The sequence below is a fragment of the Otolemur garnettii genome, unplaced genomic scaffold (assembly GCF_000181295.1).
Source record: "Otolemur garnettii isolate 467f Iridium unplaced genomic scaffold, OtoGar3 scaffold00046, whole genome shotgun sequence".
NCBI lineage: Eukaryota > Metazoa > Chordata > Mammalia > Primates > Galagidae > Otolemur > Otolemur garnettii.
Window position 1 is genome coordinate 1,304,121 of NW_003852441.1, and position 9,823 is coordinate 1,313,943.

Consider the following 9,823-nt stretch of genomic DNA (forward strand, 5'->3'; position numbering starts at 1 on the left):
GCAGTGTGGGGCACTGCTCTGAGGCTCCCCCAGGCAGGGAGGCTGGGCCTAGCCCACGGCAGTGTGGGGCACTGCTCTGAGGCTCCCCCAGGCAGATGGTAGCCTCACCACAGCTCAGGCAGAGCTTAGGGCAAGGCTGTCAGGTGACCAGGACTTTGCCCACAGGATGAGGCAAAAGAACAAGATCCCTCCTTCTTCTCACTGATCACAAGGGGCTTTCAGAATCCTCAGAGCAGCCACACAGGTGCAGGATCCAGCCAGACCATCCCTCAGAGGCAGCAAATGGCACCAGCAATTTTCAAACGGGAAAAATCTTAAAACCCCAGACTTGAAAGCCATTAACCCCCCAGCTTTTCCAGGGTGCAAGACAGACACTGGGGTTATGGAACATCCTTATCCCCCAGGAAGCCTGGCCTGGAAAGGACTTGCTCAAGGTCACACAGCAAGCCAGGGCAGGGTGGAGGTCCCTAGGCCACCTAGAGGTCCTCTCTGCTGCAGTCTGCCAAGCCCCTGCTTGAATGCGTCCCAGGACATGGAGCTCACCACTTCTCAGACTACTCTCAGGGAAAGGCTCTTAGGAGAAGAGTGAACACCAGCTCCATGCCAGACACCAAGCCCAGTGCTATATGTTCCCTTCTTTTTCCATTTAAATTTCACCGTGGCTTTATGAAGCAAGTGTCAGCATCACAGCAGCACTAAGGAAGGAACAGGAGGTCAAAGAGGCAAAAATCACTATCTCAGAGCAGCCACAAAAGACAATGGCAGAGCTGGGGCTCAGGCCTGGGTCCATTTGACACCAAAGCCTGTCTTCCCACCACCCCACATGCATTCAACCTGGGAAGGTGCCTGAGCCTGCTGCAGCCCACCCAGGCCAGGGCCGGCCAGGCTGGGGCCAGCATGTGCCAGAGCTCAGGGAGCCCCCACCTTCCTCCTGGCTGCTCTTAATGAGAAGGCAAAGTTAGTACTTTGGGGCACCCATGTCTGTTACTGCTTCAACACAAGTGCCTGGTCCCTAATTTCCAGATGAAGAACAGAGGCCCAAGGTCACTCAATACAGCCACAGCTAAGCAGGGCAGCTGAATGGGCAGGTAAGCAGGGCCTGAGAGGAGGCCAGGGCCCTCCACTTCAGGGCGAGCCTCTCGCACAAGGGAGACCAGGCCGGGCCACGCCGAAGACCTCAATTTCCCCCCTCATGTGAGCATGAGGCAGACCCCACTCTCATGGTGGGAGAGGCGGGTGCCCCTTCCTCACAGAGCTCCTTCCTGGAAGGGTTGCTCCCAACTGTCCCCTAAACACTCAATGAGATGCGAGCCCTACAGGATAGGAAGCCTTCACAGAAGGCAGGCAGGAGCCAACACCTGGAATTATGTTATCAGATGGCTCCCCACCCTGACCAATGCAGGCGCTGGGCCCTGGCAGGAGCTACCAGGGCAGGCAGGAGCCTGGGTGTGAGCTTGGGCCAGTGCTATGCTCCCAGGACTCCCACTGGGCCATCCCCAGGAACTCTCACGGGCTGGGGGTTATCCTGGTGCTGTCTACTGAGGCATGTGATAAGCACCCATCCTCCTAGTCCCCAGAGATGGGCAACTAGGACTCACCCTGATCCTCTGAGTCCTAGTGTGGTCAGACTGCTGCTCCACCACTGCCCTCCCCACTGAGCACTGTGCTTGGGTGACAGGGAGCCTCATGAAAATGCTTTTACTATTCTGAGTCAAGCGGGGGCCAGGTGCAAGGGGTAGGGCTGAGAAGGACCAGCCTACACTGCTTCCCCAGAGAATAGAGGTGCTCAGACCTGGGGTCTGGGCCCGGCTTGACCAGTTTCCAGCTCTGCCACCTTAGGCAAGTTCTTCTTCTCTGAGGCCCACTAAGCCTCAGCTTCCTCATCTCAACAATGGCCACAGCTTTAAAGTGTTGTGGTGAGGGTGACACAGTGAAGGTGACAAGCCTGCTCAGCACCTGGCGAGGAGCTGGCGTTCAGTAAATGCCTCATTAAGCTGCTTTTATTCTCCTGAAAACAAGCTGTGGGCTAGGACTCTAGGTGAAGGCAAGGGCTTGGTAGTAAAGGTGTTGGGTTATTCAGGCACTATGAAACTGGGCTCAGCTTTACTTCTCTGGGTCTCCGTTCCCAAGCCCTGGCCCGGTGGGTGGGGACCTGGGCTTCGAGGCTGGCCTTGGCCACTGTGCCGCGCCCTCTCTCAATTTCCTCAACTGTAAAATGGGGAAGGTGATTCCCCCTGCCCCCAGAACCTTACCCTGGACTGTGGGGGCCAGTGAAGAGATTGTACAGGGACCTCCACATCTTGGAGGGGGTGCTCAGAATCTGCTGGAAGAGCCCCTTATACATGGCTGAGGCAGTCCCTCCCTGGCCCTTTCCTGAGCCTGGCCCAGCCTCACCCGATCTAAGGCTACAGCCCAGCAAGGCTGGGGCTTGGCCCTTCCAGGCATGATCCTACAGGCCCAGCCTCTGGTATGCAGCTGGAACCCCACAGCAGGTTTTTCCCCAGATAAATCACTGGCTTCTGGGGGCTGAGGGAAGAGCAAGCAGGTGACTCTACCCCAGAGTTAGAGCCCCCTGAGGCTGCCAGAAACTCAGAGGGCACAAGCTGCTATGGTCTGGGCAAGACCTGGGGCATTTGCCTCCCGTCAGGAGTCTAGAATCACAGGGCAGAGATAAAGGGACTCTTAACACTCTTTAAGGCCTACACCCATTTTACAGATGTGATGAGCAGGGCTGAGAGAGGAGGTAGCACTTGTCCTGGTCACACAGCCAGGTGGAGGCAGTGCAGGGACCTGACCCCCATACCCTTGACTCCTACTCCTGGGCCCACTAGCTCCATTCCAGCCTTTGGGAAGGGAGGGCGGGTGGAGATCTGGCAGTAGTCCTGATGGGAACACAGCCACTCCCCTGTGTGCGTGTGCGTGTGTGTGGTGTCACTTCCCTGCCCTAGGGTCTACCTGTTGTGCTGACAGCAGGGCAGATGAGTGAGGAGGTAGCAGGCTAGGTCACACTGACTCAGCGCCAGCAGCCCCAGCCCAGAAGCCCCAGGTGGGTAAGGGACAGTATGCAACCAGACAACTTGGACAAAAGGATTCCCATCCCAGGCTACGGGCTCTCCCTATACTCGTACCAGGTGAAAAGAGGAGACTGGGACAAGGAGACAAGAGGTGATTCACAGGGAGAGATAAGGGAGGGAGAGCTCTGGGCAGACAGCAGGCAGCACCCCGTCAGCATCCATCAGTGTCCCAGTCCAGCCCCTGCCAACCTGAGGAGCAGCTGGAGCAGGGGAGACAAAGGATTCCAAGGGGCTAGATCAGCTGCCCCTCCCAGGCCCTGCCTATCTGTCCCTTTAGGGCACAGAGGCAGGGGAATGGTCCTAGAGTTGGAGTGCAGCACAAGCCTGGACCCCACACCTCCACCCAAGAACGAGCTAGGTAATCTTGACCAGGGACTAACCAATCAGGCCTTGGTTTCTACATCTGAAAAATGGGGCAGATAGCACTACTTGAGACTATAAAGTGTCTTCTGCTCAATGAACAGTAGCTATTGTTATCACAGTCCACCCCTACATGCACCATGTGGCAACAGGTCCCAGAACAATGTGGTAGAGAGGCACTCGGGGCCAGAAAGCAAGGGCTTTGCTATGGGGCCATGAACAAATCCCTGTCCTCTATGCCTCGGTGTCCTTGTCTGTAAAACAAGGGCCTTGGCCTATATCACCTCTGAGGCCCCTCCTGTTGGGTCTTGAAGGAATCCGTGCCATCTGGTGTGTGTTGGGGGGTGTCTCAGCAGTGAGTCTCCCATCTCGAGGGGTATAGCAACAGAGGGCAATGCCTACCTGTCGAGGCTGAAGGAAATCACCCACGGTGGTGCCACATGGACAGAACGGGCTCAGGCCTGAGATCTATTGACTTCTTCATATGTCACTTTAGACAGGTGACATCAATAACCTTGTGGGACTTTGTGGGAAGCAAATGAAGCTCTGGGGCCCCATGGGACTGCATAGTGCAGGGTCCTCAAACTTTTTAAATGGGGGCCAGTTCACTGTCCCTCAGACCGTTGGAGGGCTGGACTGCAGGCCCCGGGCCAAGTTGGCTGCTAAGCAGGACAGGCAGCGGTGGCAAAAACACCTGGTGGGCCACATGTGGCCTGCGGGCCGTAGTTTGAAGATGCCTGGCATAGAGTGTCTGGATTTTAGCTGTTGCCACGAGATGCAGTGAGGAAGCGAGGGGAGCCAGGAGTACCCAACCTGGCCCCACATGCCATTATCTGGCCCATCACTGGGCTGGGCCATCCCTGTGTCTGAGATTAGACCCTCTGGCTGTTCCTGTCTGCTTCCTTCCTATTGCTGGTGGGAGGAGCAGTACAGAGTAGGGGGGACTCTGTACGGCAAATCAAGCTCCCCACCACCCAGGTCCTCAGTTTCTCCATTTTGAAAATAGGGGTGGAGGCTGGGCGATAGGGTCCCAGTGGACTGTGTGCCATGGCCTATACCAGAGTCACCTCTGCCTGACACCAATGCCAGCAGCGCCTTCCAACCCTACTGCAGGTGTGGGGTGGGTCATTGTGCCTGAAAACTAAGAAGGTGCCCTCCTCCCACTCCAGCTCCTTCCTCATTCCTGTCTCCTGATAATCCATCTTCACAGTAGCCAGAGATGCAGCTTTTATCCTTGCCACCTCCACTATATAGACCAGAAACCTGAAACTGCAAAGCTGCTGGGGTGGGAGCCAGTGAGGTAGGAGTAGGCCTGAAAGCTAGGGTCTGACCACCAGCTAACTCTGCCCGCCCTTGGTGGGGCAGGGACTCCACCTTCCTGGAAACCTGAGCCAGGGCCACCTCCTCAGCTCCTGACCCATTTCTGATTTCTCTGCCCACATGCTCCCCCAAGCTCTTTCAGCCAGAATGGTCCCCAAACCCAGCATTCTGGTTTTGTGCAATAAGCTGCCTTGCTCGAGGACCAGAACAGTGAAGGGGTGAGACCTCACTAGGAATCCCTTGTTCCTCAACCCAAGGCCAGACCTGACTTCAGAATCCTCAACATAGCTTGCTAGGTGGGTTTTATCAGCTGTGTCAGGACACGCTTTGAAAAGATGACAAAGTACTTCCACTCGGCAGGTTACAGCACCTGATCATGGTCATGACTGTCTCCGCCAAGTGGCAAGAACCCCTTCTTAGAACATGTGTTAGTATGTCAACCAAGAATGGCCACCCACAGCCAGAACTCTGCACAGCCTGGCAGGAGTCAGAGAGGGGAGGTCCACAGGCTTGGGGTCCCTTCCAAAGGCAAAATTCAAAGCAGGTAGACAACCCTCAGCTGGACTCTTTCCATGTCCAAAGAGGACCACACCACTGCCATCCACGCATCCTAGCCTGGAAAGGTTCTGTCATTGCCAAGTTTACAAAGAGGCTCAGAGAGGGTGAGTACCTCACTCTCAGTTGCTCAGCACAACCAAAAAACAGACAAATTTGAACTCAGACCTCCAGGTGCACCTCAGATGGACTGAGGCTCATCCTCAGTCTCCATGCCAATATCCCCAACCCTAGTGAAAGCTCTCCCCACCTGACAGCTCAAGTCGTGAGAGCCTCCTGGTTCTCAGGGTGGAATCACCCTAAGGTGAGTGAGAATGGCCCAGAGATTCCTCCCTGCTCTACCCATCAAAGCAGCTTCGTTTGGGGAACCTTCTCACTATGACTGGGGAGACCAGAAACACCCCTAACAAAGCACAAAGGTCCTTGAGATGGGGCAGCCCATTGTCACCTGCTAGAGGACCCAGGCATCCTAGCTCTCTGTAAAGAAACCAAGGAACCCCATGAAGGTGGGTAGGAAAGCTCCTCCCAGGAAGCAGGGAAGCTCAAGAGATCCCTCTGGGACTGTGTTGAGGCCCCTATGTTGGGCTCTGAGTGAATGTGAACTTAGAAGGGGCCAGGTCAGGCCCGCTGGCCAGCCACCTGTCCAGGGCCTCCTGCGCCCACTCCCTCACCTTCTGGGCCTGGCTGATCATCTTGCGCACCACCTCTTTGATGTGGGCCTGCCCATCAATGGGAGGCTGCATGTAGACACTGGCCCGGGTCACACCGCGGTAGGCAATGGTGTCGGGCCAGCCCAGATCCAGCTGCGGGATGGAGCGGTCAGACTTCTGGGGCCAGTACTCCAGGGAGGGTAGCGGCTCAGCCTCAGTGGGGGCCCCTCCTGCACCGCTGGCTTCCTCGCCATTGCCAAGCCCAAGCCTGTTGTCCTCAGGCCCCTGGCAGGGCCCGGTGCCCCGAGGGTCCTCAGAGCCCGGGTCATACACTTCAATGCTTTCCAGGATGCGCTTGAGCTCCAGCTCTGACAGGAAGTCTCGGATGTTCTCCTGCTTCAGCACCTCATAGAAGGCGTCGCGGCCACGGGCCACTAGGGCCTCCAGGGCCAACCGCTGCCCCTCGCTGTAGAAGAACTCGGGCTTGGACTCGCTGGAGCGCCAGTTTACGTGGTTGTCGTCCAGACACTGCACCTGTGAGAAGGCCATTGTGCCACCTGCCCGGGCCCTTCTGCCAGGGGTGGGTGGGTAACAGAACAGTTCCGCAAAGTCAGGATCCTAACCCGTCGGCTGGGCAACAGCGCGCTCCGGGGCCTGCCCGCTCCTCTGCTCCTCTGCCAGGAGACAACCTGAAGGAGAGAGCAGGTGAGGCGGGCGCGGGCCGAGAACAGGCGGGGCGGGGCGGGGCGGGGCGGGGCCGCAACAGGAGGTGGGGAGTCGGAAAGACGGACTAGGCGGGTGGGAAGACTGAGTGGGGGGGCCGGGCTGGAACGGGGGACCAAGTGCGGGGAGATTGGGCCCGGGCCACATCCCAGGGTCCGGTGTGCCTGTAAGGAGAGGGTACAGGGAACCCACATCCCTGAAGATTTCCGAGGTCTTCGGCAATTTCTGAGCAACTCTAGGGCAGGCAGGGAACTTCCCAGAAGTTTCCAAGTGTGGGAGGCGGGAGGCTGAACTCCGCTCTCAGCCGCGTTCCGCATCCCGCATCCCGAGGGCTTCCGGGAAGGGGGTGTCAAGCTCCCCGGGGCGCCGGGGGTCGGCACCCCGAGAAGGCAGCCCAGACGTGGCCCGGGGCTCGGTGAGGTATCCAGGGGACCCGGAAGCGCGGTGGGGGGGGGCCGGGACGCACTTACCCCGCGGGCGCGGGCGGAGCGGGGCGCACTGGCGGCGGCGGCGGCGGCGGGGAGCCGGCAAGTGACTAAGCGCCGCCCCGCCCACCCCGCCGCCACCTGCGGTCACGTGCCGCCGGGGGCGGGGCCGGAAGCTGATTCACTCCGCGACAGACACCGGCCGACCTGGGGCGGTGTGCTGCCCCCAGCCCATGTTGCTCCAATTCCGAGCCAGAGCCCCGGAGCTCCTGGAACACTGCAGCCCAGAGAGGGATGGTGTTCTTCCTGAGGTCACACAGCGGGTCAACAGCCTTAGGTCTTCAATCTTAGGCCTTAGTACAATTGTAGTTAACAGCCTTACAGTTCCCTGTAATCCTAGGGCCTGTTGGTGATCTTGGACTAACCATAGCTGTGCCCAGTGTCACAGGTGGGACGGGAAGTTGATGGGGATGTAGAGATACTCAGCTTTCCAGTGTGAAGACACATGGCTGGGTACTGGGCTGGAAGCGTTTGTCCCCTGTCTGATTCCATCTCAGGGGCTTTCACAGAGCTGGTGTGAAGTGGGCAGATGCCCAGTCCTTCCTCCCAAGTCCTGCTGCCTGTGTGTGTGTGTGGGGGGGGGCTCCTAGCTGGTTCTGCAGGATGACCAGTGCCCGACCTGAACCCTGGGGCAGGGAGGGGCCCAGAAGGCTGCTGTGGGTTGGGGCCAGGTCCAGCTTTCTGCTTGGCTTCCCCTGGGCTTGGGACCCTGGTTATGGGGGGGTGTGGGGACCACATCTGAAGGCAAGCTGTCAGGGTGGGACAGCAAAGCTTATTAAACCTGGCCCAACAGACAGCCCTCGCTCCATGGCGTGGCTGGGCTCCTGGCTCAGCCCAGCCCTTCCCTCCCATCCCCCATACTTGTTCTGGATCTGGATGGGGCTGGCTTGAGGCCCTAAAGACACTGCTCTCTGCTGCTGAGAGCTGGCTGGTGACATCTCCAGGCCTTATGCCTTCAAACAACCTTCCCCAAGACCAGGGGTCCTTAAAGTTTTAAACAGGGGGCCAGTTCACTGTCCCTCAGACTGTTGGAGGGCCGGACTGCGGGCCCCGGGCTGAATTGGCTGCCAAGCAGGACAGGCAGTGTCCACAAAAACACCCTGCGGGCCGGATAAATGTCCTAGGCGGGCTGCATGTGGCCCATGGGCTGTAGTTTGAGGACACCTGCCCAAGACCATGTCTGCCATCCATCACCTGTTAGGCCTTCTTGCCCCAAGTGTACTGCCCTGAACAGAGACTGCTCTTTCTCAGGCCCAGCACTCCTGTGGTCTCCATCCCTGGTCCCTAAAGCCACCAGTCCTGCACTTCCTGCCATATAGCCCCCACCCTGGCCCTGAGGGCTTTACACTGTCTGACAGCACAGGCTGCAGAGGTCAGCAGACTCCAGTGCAGTGCCCCCAGCTCCTCCCATATATGTACATACCTGCATCTCCCCTGACCCCAGGCATGAGAGGAGGTGGTCCCACTGAGTGAGCCCTGCCCTGGGTTTCTGAAACCTCATTTATAGCCTGTCTGCCTCTATGGACTCCCGGCAAGACTCTCTATGGGCCTGAGCTTCTTGTTTTGTTTTGACCAGGGCACAAGGCCCTGAGGCTCATAAAGAGTTCTGGCTCTCTGACTGAAGGACCATGGGCCTTCCATCCTCTGTAGTTATTGGCCATAATTATCCATTCATAGGAAGTTGTAAAAGCAAATTAATAGGGAGGTCACATGCATCCTTCACCCAGTTTCTCTCAGTGGTGACGTCTTACATAATTATGGTACAATAATACCACAGCCAGAACATCTGCACTGGTACAATCCACAGAGCCTGGTCAGATTTTGCCAGTTTTACATGTACACATTTGTGTGTTTATCAATGTATGCCACCTTGTCATGTGTGTAAATTCATGTAACCATCAACTGTCCCTCACCACAAAGATCAGTCACACCCACACCTCCACCATCCTAACTAACCCCTGGCAACCACTAATCTGTTCTACAACTCTATAGTTGGTTATTTCAAGAATGCTATTTAAATGGAAAATATCATATGGAAACTTTGGGGATTGGCTTTTCTTCCTGCTCAGCATAATTCTCCAGAGTTTCATCCAGGTTGTGGCTTGTATCAACAGTTTCTGAGAGCTGTTCCATGGTATGGAGGTACCACAGTTTAATCACTATTGTGGTTAAAGGACATGAGACTTGTTTTCAGCTTTGGATTATTGCACATAACCCTGCTATGAATATTATACACATGTGATAGAAACAGAAAGCTCCCTTTCTCTGGCACAAATGCCTCAGAGCTCCGGCCCTTGCTCCTATGGTGTGTGCTTGCTGGTTAAAAAACAGCCACAGTGTTTTCCAGATTACATTCTGGAATATCATTGAACGTCTTTTCATGTGCTTATTTAGCATCTTTCCATCCTCCTCAGTGAAACGTCTGTGTCTTTTGACCATTTTCTAATAGGATTTTCTATTCTTTACCATTGAGTTGTGAGAGCCCAAAGGGTTTTTGTCAGGCATGTGGCCTGCAAATATTTTCTCCCAGTGTGTAGCTTTTCTTTTCATCCTCTTCACAGGTATTTCACACTGAACTTAAGTTTTTTAATTTTGATGAGGTCCAGTTGATTGACTTTTCCTTTCATACATCATGGTTTTTTTTTTTTTTTTTTTT

At 56.2% G+C, this 9,823-nt stretch overlaps 2 protein-coding genes across 4 annotated transcripts in view; one reads left to right on the forward strand and one right to left on the reverse strand.

The window, feature by feature from the left end:
* FAM83G (family with sequence similarity 83 member G) overlaps positions 1-6,537 on the reverse strand; it is a 31,510-nt gene extending 24,973 nt beyond the window's left edge. The window contains exon 1 of the mRNA XM_012805952.2: positions 5,981-6,537. Coding sequence (XP_012661406.1) covers positions 5,981-6,508 — 528 coding nt within the window. The 5' untranslated portion in view covers positions 6,509-6,537. The remainder of the gene's footprint in view (positions 1-5,980) is intronic.
* The window catches only part of SLC5A10 (solute carrier family 5 member 10), a 65,642-nt gene that overhangs the window by 41,763 nt on the left and 14,056 nt on the right, over positions 1-9,823 (forward strand). The window lies entirely within an intron of this gene.